Source organism: Python bivittatus, unplaced genomic scaffold, assembly GCF_059951505.1.
Source record: "Python bivittatus isolate LINGU-HERP-01145 unplaced genomic scaffold, Pbiv_v1 ctg000840_np1212, whole genome shotgun sequence".
Lineage (NCBI taxonomy): Eukaryota > Metazoa > Chordata > Lepidosauria > Squamata > Pythonidae > Python > Python bivittatus.
The window spans coordinates 38186079-38207408 of record NW_028277113.1 but is presented as its reverse complement, the minus strand read 5'-3'; the positions used below and the strand labels follow the sequence as shown (position 1 = coordinate 38207408).

Genomic DNA, 21330 nt, shown 5'->3' with positions numbered 1-21330 from the left:
TGCATGTTGAAACCTGAAAAAAGAGGGCTGCCATAGTGAGTAGGAGGTAGCTGGATTTACAGACACTTAAGGTTCCAAGCGGTTATGTGAAATCCATTTCAGAGCCCAGACACACAGGGGTCCATGAAAGGCAAATGACAAAAAAATTATCATAGTGTTGTGATGCAAACTTTGTCCTGTTTGTCTGTCTGTGATGAAGTTGCAGCAGCATGGTACTTACTATTTTGATAAAAGTATTGGATGCTATGGACATTCTACAATATGATCCCAATTTATCATATAAAAAGCTAACTCTGCCTGGAAGGATTTTAAGATTTAACAGTACAATTCAAGATGGGCAAAGGGTTGAGAACAAAGCAGTAAATTGGTGTCTAAAGCAGAACCCTGCTAGGTCATTCCAGATACAGCAGAAATCAACAAGCTATATTTCTCCATGTCTCTTTCTCTTCTATCTTTTTAATCCAGTGGTATAAGGTTTTTGTTACCTTTCCTTGCATTGGTTATAATGAAAGAAAACATTCCTATAGTACCTCTTAGGTGGCTTAATCTTGAGGCCCCTCAGTAGAATGGAAGGGTTTTAGTTCTGGTGGGCCAAGGATATTTCAACTTCATTTAAGCTGTTGACAGGGACACTTTTGGCAGTTCAGCCCATGGAAGAGTCTCCCAGCCATCTATGCCTTTGTATTCCTTCCAGCAACTAAATTTGTGGGTTATGATATTTTTATCTTGGGAATCCTAACATATGACCTTCTCATTCCAGGGACTTTTTTTAAATCAGAGTTCCATGAATTTGAAATCTAGGCTTGTATTTGCTGTTGTCAAAGGAAGTAAACTAAAGTATAGCACACACAAGTTCTTTCTTCTCCAGTTGAGCTGCAAGCCTTTTTTTACTTGGTTTGGGCTTCTGTGTAACTTTATTTTGTCAAAACATATCCCTTAAAGTTACAGAGAAATCCTACCAAGTAAAAGAAGGGCTTACAATGTTTAAATCTAACTACCTATCCATAGCACTTTTTATACTGCTAGATTAGTTTGAAGAGCTTTGAAACTAGAAAAATGAGAGATGCATTTATTTAGTTCAGAAAGCTCATCATTTAAAATTGCAGTAGTGTATTTAATGAGATTCAACTAGGATAAGTTTCAGAGTATTGATTTGTGAATTAGTTAGTTAGTTAGTTAGTACGTACAACATGGCTTGAAGACCTGCAGTTCAGCTGAGGTGTTCTTAATTTTAGAAGAAATGGCCATGTTCTTATTTGCTTAGTGACTCATTATTATAAGGATCAGTACTGTAGTGAAGTTTAAGCGATACTATTTATAGCAGTTTCAAAACTGGTTAGGAAAAAAAATGAGAAAATGAAAAGTGTATAAGGAAAAAAAACTTTTCCCCCATTTTATAATGCATATAGGGAAACCAAAAATAGGTTAATATAATTGAAGCAAAATGGAGGGTTAATATTAATCATAATATTAGTACCAGCTTCTGTATCATCTTTATTTACAGCTTATTCACATAATCTCCATAGACATACTTGGGTGCCTTCAGTCCAAAGCTTAATTTGGAAGTACATCCATCTGCTCAGGAAAAGATAGAGGTAAACTGAAGTAGTCATGGCAAAGCAGACTGGCTCCAAGTCAGCAAAAGACTTGAGACAAGGCTGTGTACTCTTTTCTTATTTATTTGGTCTATATGCTGACAGCTTAAGAGAAGCTGGATTGGAAGAAGATGACCATGGTTCTAAAGTAGAATAAAAAAATAACCTACACTAGCTGAACATGCAAATAATCTAGAAGCTCTAATAATGAAAGTCAAAGAGTACAATGAAAAAATGAGACTAAAATATAAAGACCACAGTAATGACAACAAGTATAGCCTTGGGATTGACAGTGAAGACACTAAAGTGGTGGATAGCTTCTGCCTTTTAGGATCAGATATCAACAGTAAAGGAACCACAGTCAAGAAATGAAGCAGTGAAGAAGCAGGATAGAAAGAGATTTTGAATGTTGGTGTGGGAGAAGACTCCCAAGAATACCATGGATAGCCAAGAAAATAAACAAATGGATCCTAGAAGAAATTATTCTAGAGTTTTCTTTCAAGGCACAGATGACCAGACTCAAATTATGTTTTGGATGTATTATACAAAGACCTAGCTCTCTTGAGAAGACTATAATGCTGCAAACGGTGGAAGGAAAGAGAAGCTAACTAATAGCAAGGTGGATGGACTCAATTACACCGGCAGTGGGTCCACCATTGGAAGACGTGAAGGGCCAAGTTGGGGACAGATCATCCTGGAGAAGGTTCATCTATGTGATCACTAAGAATTGACATCAAAGATGTCTCACGATCACCCTGAAGTAGTAGAGAGACTTATGGTAAATATACAGCTCTTTTATTTATAGGCAGCAAGCCCCCTTCCCCAGCCATCATATTTATCAGGACACCTATGTGCTGTACTTCCAGGGAAGAAATGGCGAACTGAAGACAGCTCTGCAAAAAGCGGAGCCAACAATTGTGGCAGAATGAAGAGCCAGTGAGTAGACTGGCTCTTCGTGATTCCTCTCCGGACAAGGAGAGGACTGGAGATTGTCCACAAGTGCTCCTTACAGTTGCTGCTTGCGAAGAGACCACAAGACAGCTGTCTCCAGCTGGTTTAGAGCTCTGGGAGATGGAATAGGTATCTTGCTCAAACTGTGGTCAGCGCTTTTAAAACACTTTTGGAAATTGCTTAACTGCTTTTCAGATGGAAGGAATATAAAGTTGGTTTATTTGATCAAGGTTAAAATCCATACGTTGTTATCTCTGGTAATCCTTAATGGACTTTTGCTGACATCAGGTCTGAAACTATGAGGTTTTATGGATTTGTTTATAGATAAGAGATGGGATATGGGAAGAAGAGATCATCTGTTGTAGGTGATAGGTTACTAAAATTGTTTATAGTTGCTGTGATGAAGGGGGAAATCACTTTATATATCAGATTCTGTCTACAGACTTTCTGCCTAAGATAAAATAAAACTAACACCCAAGATCTTTCAGTGTTGAAAATGGTTACTCCGTGACCTGGTTTGTTAAATTCATTTTGTTTGGTCCCAGCCATTGTTCACTGGGTTTTGTTCTAATTCTTTTTCTTTATATTTTTTCTTTTCTATTTTTATTTCTATTTGTTCTCTTTTTTCTGTACCTTCTATTTTTTCTTTTCTTTTTCTTTTTAGTTTGTATTAGTTTTTATTTTTGTAAGTTGTAACCTTTAATAAAATTGCTGTTAAAAAAAAAAAAAGAATGCCTGTGTGCTATATTGAAACCTTCATGAGGATATTTGTTTCAGTCCTCACGAGCCTTTAGAATGCAAGAGGAGAATCACACATTGAATTGTTTCTCTTACTAAGTATCTGAGTCTTGTCTGTGGCAAAGTGAAATGTTAAGCATTTTCTTTAAAGACTTCTCTAACTTGAACATTTTCCATTTGAAGGAAAATATTTCTCCAGGGTACATCACTTATGTGAATTCTGAAATTGAAGTTTTAATTGGCTCTAACAGTCTGTGTATGATTAGAATAAGCTGAACCCAATGAAGTTGACCATTGCAAAATCTTTTTTAGCTGATTATATTTTACCAGACCAGCTCACACACAATATGACCACAAGAGAGATGCTGATAATCAGTTAGCTCCATCCCAAATCTGTTTGTTAAGCTACCAGAATAAGCAGGGATGTTAAAAACCTATTATTGTTGTGATTTCTTTCTTTTCAAGTGTCTTAAAATTTCTAAGTACTGTACAGATATTAAAAGTAATACAGATTCTGTCTACAGACTTTCTGCCTAAGATAAAATAAAACTAACACCCAAGATCTTTCAGTGTTGAAAATGGTTACTCCGTGACCTAGTTTGTTAAATTCATTTTGTTTGGTTCCAGCCATTGTTCACTGGGTTTTGTTCTAATTACTTCCCCTAAAGCTTTTTTTAAAAAAATTCTTGATTAATAAAAACTTAAATATGTCTTCTCAGAGTCACCCCAGTGAAAGTTAAGGAAACCAAAAGTTTTCACAAGGTGTTATATAATTTAAGAGATTCATAAAAGTGTTTTATAATAAAGATTTTGTGACATGAGATTTGTTTTTTACTCTCATACAGAGTAATGTTTCCTCCCCACTTTTCAATTCTTAAAAAAAATTAAACATTTCAATCTCTCTTTATTTTTTAAGTTTTCCATGTGATCTAAGCATTTCTGGAAGATGCAGTGATTAAGAGAAGATGTTGCTTGGTTTGTAGCCTCATGTGTTGGTGAGATAAATGAAGCTATATTGTACTTAATGTAGAATGAAACATCAGAAGCATGAACAATTTGTCTCTCTCTTAGGCAGGTAGAAGAGAGCCACGACCAATTATGAGAATTATTCCTTAGTAAATCAGTATTACAAAGCACATTTCAGGGAGCGAATTATCCATCCCTTTCACCTTACTTGAGTTTCACCCAGCTTGTTTAGTGTTCCCTGTGCCCTAGCTTTTCTTCCATTCCTTCTGTTATATACTTGGGAGATTTGGGATGGCTGATTCTTTAGTGATATAATTTGAAAATGTTATATGATTTTGGAAGGGATGGCTGTAGGTTTTCCTTCTGTGCCTTTGACAATAAAACTAGAAGGTTTATAGGATTGGGTATTCCAGTCAGTGTATTTTTCGGGCAGAAGAGAGAATAACCTAAAGGCAGCAGATAAATTAGGTTTCCCTAGTCTTAGCGCTTAGTTTTTCTCTGCTAGGCCAAAGAAAAAAGCAGGGAAAAGGAGGACACATATTGCACATCAGCACAGTGTTGTATTCTACTCATTGGAGAAACCTCAACCCTTTTGAATTTTAATTTTATCTGAGGTTTTCAATCATAATGGCTTGAAGGGCTATTTCTAATATTAAGGTGTTGTGGTTTAAAGATAGAAGCAACTGTAAATCAGAAGATAATGTATTTACATGCATGTGAGAAAAAGAGGGCTGGGGCTGGGGAGGAGGGATTATTTAAACTAGATTTTCTCCTAATCTTACACTTTAAGGATCCCTATCCTTTCTGAGCTGATGGGCACATTTGGAATTTTTAGAGTATGTTATGTGCACTCTCATGAAATAGCTGCCATGATGTGGCCAGTCCCAGAACAGCTATATTACTAGAAACCAAATTAAGTACTGGGTTGCAGGTCATTGTCATCTTATTTTCTGAGGATGCATCTCAGATTGATGAGGAACTCCAAGGCATTTTTGGAAATACAGGCTATGCTTGCAGCAGGTGTTTGCTTTGTAGCATGCCAGCTTCCTATTCATTTTGTTTTAATTAAAAGTCTCTTAAAAAATAGGTAAGGCAGGGAGCTTGATAGGCACCAAGGACTGTATTTGAGGGTATATTGCCAGCCTGGGGTGACATATTGGAGACCAGTTTCTTTTAATGATATCAGCAATCTTACACGTGCACCTGTAGAAGCAAGTATTCATATGAATAGAGTTGGAAAGGTGGTTATTGGCCCTGTGGCTATAGAGAACTGCTGATTATGTTATGGAATGCTTTGGGTTTATTTCCAAAAAGATGCTTCTGAGCATATGGCAGCACAAACGTAGCACCTACCTGAATCTTTTCCCAGGATCGCATGGCTTTGGAATTTTGTATACACAAAAATGTATATAGATTAAACAACAATGTTCAATAACATGCACATGATAAACCTTACCACAGGGGGTCTCAGGTCTGCTGCCAGCTTCCCAGTGACAATTATTTACATAAGCAAGTAGCATATACATGAGCAGCATAGCCTTCCATGAGATTAGGACATCATTGCTGATGGCCATTCCTGTTTCTAGTGCTCATGTAAAGTTCCCTTTCTGTGCGAAGAGTTTGAAAGGGGATGATATGCAAGTTGAAAAGGCATCTTGAAAAAAGCCCAGATCTCTTACTGGGGTTTCCAGCCTAAATAATTTAGACCTAATAGTAAAATATAGAGACCCTTGCTGACTGAATGTGTATTTTGGCCTGTCGTTTTATGAGAGCAAATCTGAGGCTTCCATTATGTAACCATAGTTTAAATCCATGTGCTATATTAGGGCAAAATATAATACTTCATAGTCATTGAATTGTTCTTGAAGTGGTTTTCATGGATGCTTAGCTAGTTAGTTAGCTAGTTCATGGGATCTTCAGCAATGTGTTCTAAGGACAATTTTTAAATTCTTCATGTTCAACTACCCAGAAGCACCAGTTAAATATCAAGAGAATTCATAACTCTATCTATGTAGTGCTATAATTCCAACAACCAAAATCAATTTATCAAGAGCATTTTGCTTATAGTAATCAGACATAGCAGTAATATTAGCAGTTGATCTAGCAAATTTGGCTTTTTGTGAAGGTAAGGCTGATTTTTATAAATGCTTTCTGGGCTTAGTAAATTGCCATGTTTAATGATAGTACCTTAGAAAAGAATAATATAGCCAGAATGCTTCTTAAGTTAAACCCACTAACATCCATGCTATGTGTGTATATGTATGTCAAAAAAAGCAAGATGGTGATTGTGGCAATGCAGTTGAAGCCCCCTTCTATTATACATATGTGTGATGTTGACATATGTCTGAAAATGCTGGGGCTTTGATACCTCCAACTTGCCCTTTTTGACCTCCTTCAGCAAATGCCAGTTTTCAGAGCTCAGAAATAATATATTTAATACCACTTAGGGGTGGAGCTTTGGATACACTAAGATGTTTTTCATTGTCTTGTGGAGAAGAACTGATGCTTTCCTTCCATTTTTCCCAATTTGTTGTAGGACTATATTATAGTGTAGATTTCAGAGCCATATGTAAACACTTATATTTCATTTGCATCAGCTGTTTCATTAGTTATCTGGTGATACCTCACCAGCAAGAATTTTGATTGATTTTTGCAAGGCCCTCTTATAGCATACTTCCTGCTATTAACTTTCACAGAGCACTAGCCTATAGAATGAAGTTTTGCTAATATTAGATCTCAGTACTAGTTTAATATGTTTTAGTTGCCATATTAGGAAATAATTTAACCATTTTCATAAATTAACAACCATTGCTTATCCATTTTTGTGTAACAGTTCACATCTGTATAGGACAATTCACGTATCTCCACTAACATTCAGAGAGAATGGCTTTGGGTCCAAATTACGTGATCAGCTGCTATGCATACGCCAATGACAGCATAGAATAATAGTTGTCAGGTGGTTTGGCTTTTCTGTGGAAGGTATAATACATATATTAAATTCAAATCTACTGCTCATAGATGACCAAAAGAGGCTTTACTATTCTTTGAAGAAAAAACAAACAGAGCTTTACATGCAGGAAAGAATGAGACAGTTTTCTTGCATGGACTGGCAGGAAGTAGTTTTAGGATTGGCAGTAGTCCAGAATTTAGTGATTGAATTAAAATCTCTCATTCCTCTTGTGTTTCTGGCTAAGGAATCTTAACAGTAGACTGATTTGGGGAAGAGAGTGCTCTCTTTTGTTTCTGGGGGAAAAAATGAGAGGTTACAAATAAAAGCATTAGAAGACCTCTTTATTCATGTCCCAAAGTTTTTTTCTCATTGGGCATTGTTTTGGTGTACAGGAGCTGTTTAGCAGAAATGGCGTGCTGGAAGAGATTGACTGATTCCTATGCACATGAATGTACGCTTGTTAAAATCCTGTTATCTGCACAGCTGCCCACCTAGGATTTATCTGTTTCGGAAGAAATCAAAAGGGTATCAGCTGCCTCCATGTTTAGCTTACTAACTTATGGACTGTGATAGCATTTTGGCCTGAAGTATTCCTACTTGGGTGGTAACCCCATTTGTTGCCTTACCCCTTTTGTATAGAAAAGGAGTGTCAAAAACAGCATTTTGTTGGAGATATAATAAGGATAATGCTTCTTTAAAACATGTACTGTAAATGTATTAGAAATGTATTCATACTTGAGTTATATTTGCATTAGATAAGTATATATAGGATTGTAATTGTTTACTGTTATAATGACATGTTAACATTTTTTCCTTTGTTGTATTTCTTTCACTTTTTTGTTAAAACATTTTCTATGTGTTTTTTCTTCCATCATCATCATCATCATCATCATCATCATCATCATCATCATCATCTCCCTCTATGTTTAGTTTACTAACTTATGGAATGTGATAGTATTTTGGCCTGAAGTACTCCCATTTGTTGCCTCCTCCCTTTTTTTAAGAAATAAACCCAATAATTAGCTTTTTAATTAGGAATCATTTGCCACTTACATACTGTTTGGTGCTGCTGTTTGCCCATGTGATATACAGGAACCTAAGATGGAAGCAGACTTTAATCTGGCACTATTACACATGACAAATAGAAGCCCTTTTATTTAAAAAGTTTACCTTAATGAAAGCAACAGAAATCTCTCTCAGGTATGGCTTATTAATTAAAACTAAGGCTGTGTTATATAGACATAAACTACTATTTTATTGACTGTTCTCTTGAAGTAAATCACGTTCTTGATTCATGAATAAACACACTTTCCTCAATATGAAAAAAAAAGTGTTTCAGTTCAGCCAAATATACTATGTGAAATGTAAAGCAGTTTTCCATTCTGGTAACGTGGATCTTTTATTTAGCCTTCCTTTATTATGACAAACGTTTTATGAGGCATGAGCAGAAGACAACATGCTTTCTTAATGACATACTTGACCAACAAATTATATTTCTGTGTCTGTGCAGATAAAGGCAGAGTTGAAAAGATAGTCCAAAAAATGTATTGATGTTCTTAGTGATCATGTTTTGAATTGGTTGCTAAATCTCAGTGTATCATAATCTGTATTGGACACATTTCATTTTGTGTAAGGTTTAGTTCTCTTTGAAGGAATATGATTGCTGTCTCCCATAATTCTATTTTAGACCAAATGGCTGTTTTAGTTGAAACATTCAATGGATTAACAAATCAAGATTGCATATTATTTAGATCTTACTAGACAAGTGGGATTTGTTCCATTCCATTCCAGTTATCAGAAAGATTAACCCTTTGCCCCTGGAATTCTAATTGCAGCCATTTGGAAACAAAGAAGCTGTTTGTTTAAGATAGTAGTAAAATCAGGGTTTATGCCAAGTTGAATGTTTCTCAGTTTAATGGGTTTGCAAGAATTACATAAATTTTATCTTGCATTTCAGGCACCTATAAAAGCAACTTGTGAAGAAGGCACATTATGCAAGACTGGATTTCCTGAAGACATTTACAGTGCAATCATATCCAAGGGAGTAAATGAAGGACAGCCTCTTCTGAATGGTATTGTTGAACATGACATTTAGTTTCTTATTCTATCTTGTACATAAACTAGAATCAGGTTAAATTTGTTAAATATCATGGGAGCCTCTTTTCACTTCAGTTGCACTGCTCGGTTCTTCTCTCAGCTCTGGATTTGGCATAGATGGATGGTACTTTATGAATGGTAGACCATAAGAATAACTTAGGATCTTGTACCATTGACATAACCTTGAATTATGTTAGTACCTATAAAGTAGTATCTGCCTTAGTTTGTTTGTTTATTTATTTATTTATGGTATTCTGCAGAGACTTCATTGCCAGAGAAGTTTATTAGAATATTCCTTGGTTAATCCACTAAAGTGTTCTTGTTTAATAAAGATTGTTCACAAGGTCTGTAAGTTTCCATAAACTGAAATTACTTATTTATCAGAGAAGAATATTATGTTTCAAAATAAGTTCCACTATTACGTCAGGAACAGAGTTGCCTGCCATGTGGCAGACAGCATCCATAGAAAGTTAAGATAGTGTAATATTTATTCCTTCTGCCTTGCATGTATTTTCTCTGGGATAGATGTTCTGTGAATTTTGAAAGCTTTTTGTGTACATGGCAGGCAAATTCTACATTTGGATTTAAAATATTACCTCGAGAAACACAGTGTCTTCAGTGCTTTTCTTCTATGCATAATTTTAATGCTTGAACCTAAAGAAATCTTTCCATGTTTTTGACTGCAAAGGGTTTGCAAAAGTAATACAATATTTACTGTTGTCATATAGTTTACAAAAGCTACAGTCAAGATGCAGTTATATGAATATCCTTCTTTAAAAAAACAAAACTTTGTTTGCACTTTTCTCAAATGCAGAAGAGGATTAGAATACAAAGATGAACCTGCAGTATTTGAGTGTAGAAAGACACAGACAGTCATAACTTTCTCCGCTAATTTTAATTCAAAATTTAAATTGGTGTCTTATTTATTTCTGTTATTTCAGGAACAGTATTCAAGGTTTCAAAATTAGTCATTTCTCTGTTTTATTTTCTGCACTGGTCTGATGAATAGTTCTGGAGAAGTTAAAAGTTTGTATGATAATTTACAGTGCTTAAATTGGTATAGTAAAGGTATTGCTGCAATATCAGTTGGTATTCTTATGACTAATACAATTACTTCTGCTTTTATTAAAAGTATAATTTTTAATTCTTTGTGCTAGATAATATCCATATTTATTTAAATACATCTGTATATTTGGCTGCAATTTTAATTATCAGTAAAGGGTCTTGGAGTAAGAAAGTATATTAATTTTATGTTTTATAACTGTGAATGTCATTGAAGCTAATTTAAAAATTATGATGCTGATCAAGAAGATTGGTTTCAATGAGTTCCAAATTTATTTTAAAGAAAAACTAATTTGATTTATTCCATTATTTCACTCCAATATAAATATGGCTGCATAGATCAAGAATTAAATAAGTGAAAAAGATTGTTTAAATGAGGCTGCAAATCAAATTGATCCTTGAAATAAAAGCTTTCTCTGTGTTTAAAATATTCTGCTCAACAGAATCTTCTTGCAGTTATATATTTAATATTTTATAACAATAATTGATTCCCAAATCAATTTTACGTTATTAAAAACCTGACTTAATAAAACACTTCTGTGTTTCCTTTAAAACAGACAAGTATATTTCATATATTTTGTTTAGGACTCAAGTTACTTTTGAAAATAATGACATAGAATTTTCTGCAAAAACTGTAATTGTAGTAGTTTTGTCTTATTGTGTCTTTTGTATATAGGTAAAATAAATAAGTAAATATAAATAAACAACACAAATTGTATTTGTAAACCAGTTCTATATTTAGGTGCTACAAGTCCATCACATTATTAAACACAGGAATTCCTAGCAAGTTTAAACAGAATGTTTGTGACTGATTTCTTTTACATTTACATGTGGCTAACCTTATTGATGAATATTTTTCCTTCCATTAAAAAAAAAAAACTTTAATAACCTTTACATTTAAATGTTTCTACTTCAGTGTTAATTTTCCTTGTTCACTTGAATGCACATCTTTTTGTGAGTAATTTGTACCTAAAACAAAGCATTAAGTTGATCTAGTTTCTCTTCCTCAACCTCTAGTGGTAATTATTGAAGAAGAAAAACATTTGGGAATAAAAAGCTAAAGCAGTTGTATATACAGTGGAACCTCGGGTTACGAACGCTTCTGTTCACAAACTTTTCGGGTGACGACCTGCTCCGGCCGCAAAATTTTGCTTCGGTTCGCGAACTCTGCCTCAGGTCACGAACAGGATCTGCGGCCATTTTCCCTCCCGTGACACAGTCCGCGGCCATTTTCCCGCCCGTGACATGTCTGTGGCCATTTTTCCGCCCCTGACACGTGGTCTGCGGCCATTTTTCCGCCCCTGACGCGTGGTCCACAGCCATTTTCCACCCCTGACATGTGGTCGTAGGGAGGGGGACTCTCCCTCCAAGCAATAGCCGCCTCCCTGTCCTCCATGCCAGAACGGATTAACGGTAATTACATTGAACCTTATGGGAGAATTTGCTTCAGGTCGTGACCAATTTGGGTCGCAACCAGAGTCGCGGAACGAATTAAGTTCGTGAACCGAGGTTCCACTGTACATAAAGGATGAAATCTTTGGGAGTTATGATCTTAGTCATATATGACTTAAGAATAGTCTCAGTTAATTTGAAATTACATGCATATAATAGATATGGTTAGAATGGATTTTCCTGTCCACCTCTATCCATAGCAGACTCCTTTCAGCCTACCCATCCCTGAGAGAAAAGAGGGAGGTCCCAAAAAATTAGATTAAGCAAAAGATTAGGAAAAATCAAATCCTTTTCTGGAATGGTTGTAAAGATTTGGAATCCTTATATGCTAGTTTATCAGAGACAAAAAATGAAGAAAGCCATAGTTGACTCTGCAAGCCATAATTTATTACACTTTTTCATCATATCACATTAGGATTAACCACAGTTGAAAGTTCAGGTGTGACCCTACCTGTAGTGATTAAAAAATATAGGCTGGCTAGAGGTAGAGAAAGTAGATATTGAGGCTCATAGTATTAAATAGTGATTTAGTTACTAAACTGTGGTTTAGTAATATGTTCATGTACATCTACTGTATGCTTGGGAATTTAATCAGATGTAAATCTACCATTCATTCTGATCAGGAACAATAACACAGCATTATTCTCATACTGGTCATTAACTGAGGTGCTGGCTTTAACCACAGTTAACGGCAAGGTACCTCCTTTGCTTTCTTTGATACCAAAAATGAGTATTTCTGAAACTTTCAAGAGTTTCACAAACAATTCTTTTCAAATACTGTATTTATTATAAAGGAAGGCAACGCTTTATCATGAATGAATTCAATATACTGCCACCCCTCCCTTCCAAGAGTAGTTAGAAAAGAATGCTCTCCATTTCCATTTTGTCCAGTAATCAAAGACTTTCCAATTTTAAAAGTAAATGATTTAAGGAAAACACCAGACTTCTTTTCAAGTAAATACCATTAGAACTTTTTGTGGACAGATTGTCTGTACTCCGCTTTTACTTAATGCCTGTCTGTTAATTTTTAACAGCCTCTCCCAAACCATATGCTGAAATGTGTTAGGACTTCAGCTCCCAAGAATTCCTACCAGTATGGAAGCCTAAAATACCTGAAGGGCACTTGATTGCATCCTTTTGATAATTATGGCTTTATATCACCGTAGATATCACATACATTAGAACCTTAATGTTAAAAATAAAAGTATGATCTATTTCTCATTCATTACTACAAGCTACCATGAAGTAATTGGGTCAATAGTTTCCTTGGCCTGAAAGTCCAGAATCTCACATATAAATGGTCAGCATTTTACTGACTGTATATATGAGGCAACCACTAATTTGAAACATTCACTATTTAATATATTTTAAAAATCGGTATTCAAAAGTAGTGTTTATTTTGCTTCAGGGTGAATCATGCTGTATGGATTAGTGGAACTACTTGACAAATTTCCTGGGGAATCATTTTTTTCTTCCCAATGTAACTCCTTAGTCAAATTATTTTAATGCTTAATTCTTATGAAAGTACCGACATGCTTGAAAGCATATCATTTGCTGGTTTAATAAATGTACAACCCATCATTGGATGGCTTTGACTTAAAATTTAATTACACTGTCATTTTGAAGTACTATTGTTGTCTAAAGTCCATTTTCTGGTTATTAAGCTAGATGTATGTGACAATAGAAGTTAAGTGTACTTTGTGTATAGCCACAATTTCGGAGTGAGGGGAGGGAAGAGTTCTGAGGCCTGACACAGAATTCTGCATATTCATTGATATTCTTGGAGCTTATTCAAATTCACATCAATGTGAAATTTGAATTTTGCACTTTAATTGTTATGGATTTTCTATAGAGGTTGACACATCTTAAAGATTTCTGACTAAACTGTCAGTTTGTCGAAAGGGTGGACATTTTATTATCCTCTAGCTAGCAATAAAATACAGTGCCTGTGGAAAGAGACTAATAAACTAGCTAAACTTTTTTCATTTGTTTCTCTTCCTATTGAAATTTAAGGCAGGCAGTGTCTGCAAAACTCATTGTTTCTCTTCAAAGTGAAAACTTTTATGTTAAAACAAGACTTTCAGTACAAAAGAATCTTCTTTTGAATGTCTTCTCATGTTCCTACATTCCCATATGAACCTTGCCATTGTTACAATTTTCTCAGCAGATTTTGCATGTACTTGAAATTCAGTTAGTTGGAAGTCATACTGTGTCAGGTACAATAGGGGAAAATGCACATTTTATCTGTTATTTTTCCCCAAGTATTTTTTGAAACTTGTTGGTTTCAAAACTGAAGTGTATTTTTTAAAAAATGTACTACTGCAATATTTTTCTAATATAGGTTATTTCTTAATATCTTTATAAATTAGGATTTTTTTCTTTCTTTCTATTTTTATGGAAGGAACTGTCATTTTCTTTTTTCAAATACAAATTCATTCCAAACTCTGCATTATTTTTAATGTCGTAAGTCAAATTAAATTTTACTACGGCCTTAGGCCAGCACACTTAATGTCATGAGAAAATTCAAATGTATTTTTGTATACCTGACAATTTACAATATATTTTTTTGCATTTTCCCCAATTTTATGAATTTCCTTGCCAATTTTTCCATATGCATGGGTTTGTATATGCATTTCTCCTAAAGTATGCATTTCTATCCACATTCTTTAAAAAATTAGAACTACATTGCACAATTCAGGGAAAATATTTTTTCTATATTTCTATATTTATGTTTATTTCTCTAATTATTTTCATTTTCTTTTTATTGCCTGTATTTTAATTTCTTTTAATAATGTATTCTATGAAAATGATGGGTTGTTGTTTTTTTTAAGTAAATGAATAATATAAAAAGGGATTTCTTTGTTGCCTATTGCCACCCTGGGTTTTGGTCAGCCAAGTGCATAAGATGTTGGCAGAAGAAAAATGATTAACAATATTCTCAAATGAATATTTCCAGGTTACATTTTAGGATAAAAAACTTTCCAAGGTGGCTTTCATAAAAGACTCATACGCATGTGCCAAGCTTAGTGGAACTTCCATCCAGATTGGCTGGCTTCAAAAAATGGTTGGACCAATTCAAGGAAATCATGGGTATCATGGCTATTAGTCTTTGCCTCTGAAGGCCTTCTGCTGGGAGAGTATTGGGATTCCTTGTGCAATTGCTTAGCCACTGTGAGAACAGATTGCTGGACTCGATGGGGCAGGAGCCTGATCCAGCAGGGCACTGCTTATGGTTTTCAACCAGAAAAGTGCTCATAAGACTGGAGATTCAAGATATAAATGTGTTGGTTTTCTATAAGGAAAGTATGAATATGTCCAGTTTGTGTGAGAACAAGAGTTGCACCATGTACTACTACTAAAAACAGTTGGTACCTGACTAATAGGGAATAATAAAAGTTAAAGGGCAAGAAATGTTGTAATAAACAGCAAATGGTGTTTCCAGTAGGACTGTGAAAGCTATTTGGCCAACTCAGTAGCAATCTTAACATGAGTGCTATTTGTGCACATGGGAGCTGTTGAAACAGTCTCACCTAACCTTTGAAAGGAGGTGGCACACAGATGCTTTGAGCAACAGCTTCACATGAGAGCTTCTCTGAAGGATTTTGTGGAGTCCTAGTATTCAGATAGAAATATTTGTCCGAATATCACCAGCTGTACATTTTTACATGAAGAAAAAATTGAAATTAATAAGGAATTATTATTTGTATTGAATAATTTTTTTTAAAGAAGCATTTAGTTTTTCTAGTAACCCCCAAAATCTTTTTTCCCCCCCTAATAATACTGGAAAAATAATAAATATTGCCCAATATTCTTTCTGCTATTTTTCTCCTTGCTTTTTATATATAGACATAAATTCAGATTTCAGCAGCACACGATGAGAGCTGTGGAGAAATGCTTGGGCAGGTTTTATAGATGGCTTTAGCAGGCAGAAACGCAAATTAAAGCCAAAAGGGAACATATTGTCTAAAGCAGGCAGATATCTAACTGTTTTCTAGTTGTAGCTTACTATTAACAAATGTGAGCACAGTAGGAGATAGAGCAGGAAGTGCAATTAAGTGGTATATTAACATCCTTTCTAAAGGGATGGAACTTTAGATGGAACAGAGATAGGGTTTCAAATCAAAAAAGTACCCACATTTTTTGTTAGTTTGTGTAGAGGGAGAATTGCTTGTACCAGCTCAAGGTTAGTATAAATTATAGGTCTGACTGCCTCCTCTCCAGCCATATGACCTCCTCTCACTTGCTACTGCACCACTAAATTTTAGTGATAAAATGCAAAGAAAGAATTTTATACTAATTTTCTGTAAGAAACTGAAGGCGAGGTTTTTCAAATCAAATAGATCCATCCTCCAACAGAAACAGAAAATGTCACCCCCAAATCCTGTCACAGCTTTGTCCATTACTGTATGGTCTTTGGCCAGCAAAAACATTCAGAAATAAACTGCAGTCTCCAGTGGCTAAAAGTTGTTGTTCTTGCTGTATTACGATGTAACTGTACAGCCATGGATCCAAGGCTGTTGTTGATTTTTAATTCCCAACTATTTCAGGGCCTTCGATTGACAGAACCAGTGGGACTTTCTCCTGGGATAGAAATGCCTTCTGCTGATGATTGTGATCTGTTTTAATTTTCTTAGGTGTTCCTGATTATTTTATTATTTCTATGTTTTTTGTTTTTGCAGAAGAGTTGTATACTATTTTGTAAGTGAGCTGGGTATAAATCCATTAAATATATAAAACAATGCATACTGTATATGTTAAACAGAAGATAGAAAATGACTAGAAAAATATGGTGATTTTTTTTTTTAATGGTAACATATGGAGTTGCCTAAAATACTAAAAAGAAAAAGGAATGACCTCAGTATTACAAAATGGCTATCTTGATTCTGAAGTACTGCAGATAATTTTATCTTTTGTGCTTGACTGGTGAGCTTTCTGGTATGCTCAGCATCTAACTGATCTCCGTATTTGGGAAAGGAATGTTACTCAAAGTGAAATTGTGTGCCCCTCCATCCCTGGCAGGTTGTTATCACACTTCTATATGGCATGGGATCAACATAAAAGGATACTACACAAAAGTGTTCTAATTGCAGATAGCAATTCTGCATTATTTAGTAAATGTTTACATTCATATGCAAGACTGGGAATTATAAATGATCCTTCTAAAACTATTGAAGATAGAAGAAATTAAGAATTATTCACACTTCTGATTTACCATGATGCAGAAAAATAGCTAATAATAAGTCCTAAACTGCTTTATATCAAACTAGTTTAGTGTGAATTTTTTTAACAAATTGTTATATAAATTGAAAAATCATTGGTAAATTGAGGAACTGTTGGTGTTGTCAAACAGTATCATGCACAAATCTTTAGACCATTTCCAGAGACATCTGCAGGAGGGCAAGGGAGGTCAGAGATACAGAGCTTGCAGTATGATGCTGCAACACTGCTTTCATCATTCTGATGAAAGGAGCCAGAATTTGCAAATGCCACTGATGGTTTCCTTAAGGCGGCCAACTCCGCTGAATAAAACTGGCACTTCTGAATAACATGTTATATGATAGTGAATTGGGTACAGTGCCGATTTCAATGTCTGGAAAGGTATATATGAATTTTCAAAAGAACAAATGTAGAGAAGGGAAAGTTAAATCTTCCTGTATTGTGGTTTGATTTTTTTCAAATTGTAGTACTGATTTTTTTTTTTAAATGCAAAGTATATTTTATACTTTACAATTACAAAGTGTTGTATATTTTTCATAAAAATGGACATTTACATTGAAGCTGAGGCCTAGCACATTTTATCAGTTTACAGTTTCATTATATATTATACCAACAGCATTCTTAGAACTTGTACGTATCATTTTGTATTTTTCTTTTATGTCTTCTAACTCCCTGGCCTTGGCAGTGTGTTTAGTTATCAGTTTATTAATATTTACAGCTACACACCAAGCAGCATGGATTTTCAGTTTCTAACTGACAGAGAAATGCATCTTGACTTAAATAACTCACACTTTTTGTTCCTTTAGTTTCAATTGGGTGTTGTTGCTTAGTATTCTTGCATATAGGGAGCCAACAAAAAATTGCTTTTTGTATAAAGGTTTTATATGATTATACACAGATGCATATCAATTGTTAAGTAACAAGATAATTTAGATAGTTATTCAGGAAATATGAATTCAGAAATGAAAAAAATTGATTATTTTTGTGATGATTTAAACTATTTAAATTGCTTATTTCATATTGCTATGATTAATCTGTGTACTGGTTTTTATTTAAGAAATATGACTATTTTTTTTTCTTTTGCAGATGGAGAATTAACAGTAAAAATTGCTCCAAAAGTATGCAATAGAGCAGTGTTCCTCAACCTTGACAACTTTAAAAGGTGTGGACTTGAACTCCCAGAATTCCCCAACCAGCATGCTGGCTGAGGAATTTCTGGGAGTTGAATTGCACACATCTTAAGCTTGCTGAGGTTGAGAAACACTACAGTAGGGTTCAAAAGTAAATAATTTATCTAAAAAACAGATTTTTCAAGCATTAACATATAAAATTCTTATCAAAAGGGTAGTAGAGCCAATGTAGGTGTTTGTGAAATTTCTGTATAAAACTCTGCTGGTTTTCACATTGTGTATATAATTGCATGTTCAGTTTTATTATTTAGATTTACAATGAATTCTTTTGTTGAGTTGTCATCTTTTAATGTTACAAAGACATAAAAATGACTAAAGCTTCCCATTGAATAGATTCTTGAAAAACCTTAAAATATAGAACATTATAATACAGAATAAAATTAATTCTAGTGGTAGCTTAAAACATAATGTATTAAATGAAATAATATTATGTTAAAATATTGGATGCCATTCAGCTTTTACTAATCTACAGTTCATTCTTATGAATGATGGTGCTCATTTTGGTGTAGCTCTAGTATGTGTATTGATTTAAAACCATTTTAGCCTCAGGCAAAGAAAGAATAGAAAATGATGATAGAGATGATAACTATTTATTTATTTAGCAGTCAGTCTGTCATTCCTATGTCATTGATGAACAAAGCCTTTTTCTGCTTTACAATAAAGTATGCATACATTTTTTTTTTTTGGAAGAAAAAAAGAAGCCTTATCTGATTCTGTTCAGAACCAGTTTTTCTGTGATTTGATAGTGGAAAGTAACATTAGAAATAATTGTGACTACTATGATTATAACTTTTGGACATTTGTGATCCTGGTAAATCAAAGATTTTGATAATAGAAGCAACAATATTTTTCAAAACAAGAGCTATTCATTTATTTAATATTTGTATCTTGACTACTCATCAGATTCTAGCCAGTTTACAGTGTAAAAATTAAAAGAGCCTATAATAGATACCAGTCAGAATTCAGGCTGGGTCATAGCACTGACATGACATTGGTCATGCTTGTCAATGACCTTTGGCAGTTTCAGGATGGGGTAGTACAGCTATCCTGGCCTTCCTTGATCTCTCAGTAGCCTTCGGTACCATTAATCATGGTATCCTTCTGAGATGGCTTAGGGGATTGGGAGTGGGAGGCATGGTACTGTGGTGGTTGTCTTTTCTCTGGGGTTGGTTTCACTCAGTGTTGGTAGAGGAGGAGAGATTGAGCTCAAAGTCCCCATTTTGTGAGTGCATTATAGATTCTGATGGTTGCTTGGGGCATTTCCACTGAACTGGCAAACAGTTCTGTCAAGAGCTGGGTTATCACTGGTGACAAAAGGCTACCAGGACTCTTGAGGAGATTGCACCCAGGCAACTTTTCTTCAGTGACTGATCCTGTTTAGCTCCCTAGTTCACCCAGGAACTGCAGAAGATGAATCAGCAGAAGAGGTGATTGGCACTTCGATCAAATAAGACAAATGATGAAACTGACCAAGCAGGGGTATGTGTCTATGTTCAGGCCTACACTATGATATTAAGATAGACAAAATGCTACTCTGCTATCTAGTAGCCTCATGTAAGGTGGCAGACTTCCTTTTAGGGAGGAAACATCACAAACACACAAACCTCCTGACAGCATTTTGCTGACAAAGTCTCTCAGATTCATTTGAGTCTTGACTCCATGGAGAGTCCTATGTGATGACAAGGGCAATGTCTAGATTATATTATCTGGAATTCTTTCTGCCTGTGAACTCCAAGGAACTACTTTCCAGGGGGTACTCTGTACAATCTTCAACACCTGTGGCATTGACCCATGTTCTTCCTGGCTCCTTTGGAGGTACAGTGGGGAGATCCAGGATATTGTCAAAGCTACTCTTTAGGAAGGTGTTCTGTTAATGGCCTTGAAAGAGGCTGTGCTATGCTCCCTTCTGAAAAGAAGCTGCCTGAATCCTGTTATTATTCTTGACCACAACCACTACCTGGTCTCCATCCTTTCCTTTTTGGGAAAAGTTGTTGAGACAGTGATGACAGCTCAGCTACAGAGGGTCCTACATGAAACAGGTTATCTAGACCCATTTATTTTTTTATTTATTCAATTTCTAAAGCCTCCCATCTCAATCCAAGTGACTCCGAGTGGTGAACAATTTCACAATAATTAAAACCATTAAAACAGTTACAAATTATACATATAGGCAGCTGAGAATTACCATAATTACATAAAAATTAACAATGCAACCAGGTAACAGGGTCCCTAACACTTTTGGGACCCTAGACTCGGGCACATAGTCAGGTTTTTAAAGGCTTACAAAAGGCTAGGAGGGTCTGCAGCCGCTGCAGCCACTCTATCATTACAAGCAGCCACCAACACTTCAGTTGAACCAAGTAGTAGACTTTCCAGAACAACCCGAAGCTCCCTCTGGAACCTGACTGGATCCATTAGTCACCTGGGGCGAGCCATTCAAATAGGCCCAGGCTTTCTGTGGAGGGAAGTTTCCAGAGAATTGGAGGCTCACTAGGGAGTGATCTGACCATGGCAGGGAAGAAACTAACGTTTATCCCAATTTCAGAGTACCATGCCATTGCTCCGACAGAAAAACCAGGTCAGGTGTATTAGCACTGTTATGTGTCGGGCCTTGGATGATCTGGGACAGGTCCATGGCTGTCATGGTAGCCATGAACTCCCAAGCCATCTCCAACCCCGCACCAGGGAAGGCAGATTAAAAAGACCATAAGCCTGAAGAACCTTACCACCAGCCCAGTCACAGAGTTGAGAAGCTCAGGCAGGGAGGTTGCTATGCATCAGGGAGGCTGGTACACTAGCGACAGTCCCAACTTATCCTATTAATGCCCAACTTAATAATGTCTCACAGCTGGTAATCTGAGGAGCAAGGTCCCCGGAGGCCTCCCAGGTTTCTCGAATGCCCACTGCCACCCCACCTCCCTTACCCTGGGGCCTTGGCTGGTGTCACACCTGGAAACCAGTCAGGCACATCTCAGAGAAGGGAACCCCCCCCCATCCCAGCCAGGTGTTGGTAATACATGCCAGATTGGCCTGTTCATCAACAATTAAGTCGTTGAATCAAGATGTCTTTATTACATACCAATCTGGCAGTCAGCAGCAGTAGCTGACAACC

At 35.6% G+C, this 21330-nt stretch overlaps 1 protein-coding gene across 1 annotated transcript in view; it reads left to right on the top strand.

Moving 5' to 3' along the window:
- The window catches only part of CDH2 (cadherin 2), a 154637-nt gene that overhangs the window by 8534 nt on the left and 124773 nt on the right, over positions 1-21330 (top strand). The window contains exon 2 of the mRNA XM_088130827.1: positions 9158-9272. Coding sequence (XP_087986953.1) covers positions 9158-9272 — 115 coding nt within the window. The remainder of the gene's footprint in view (positions 1-9157; positions 9273-21330) is intronic.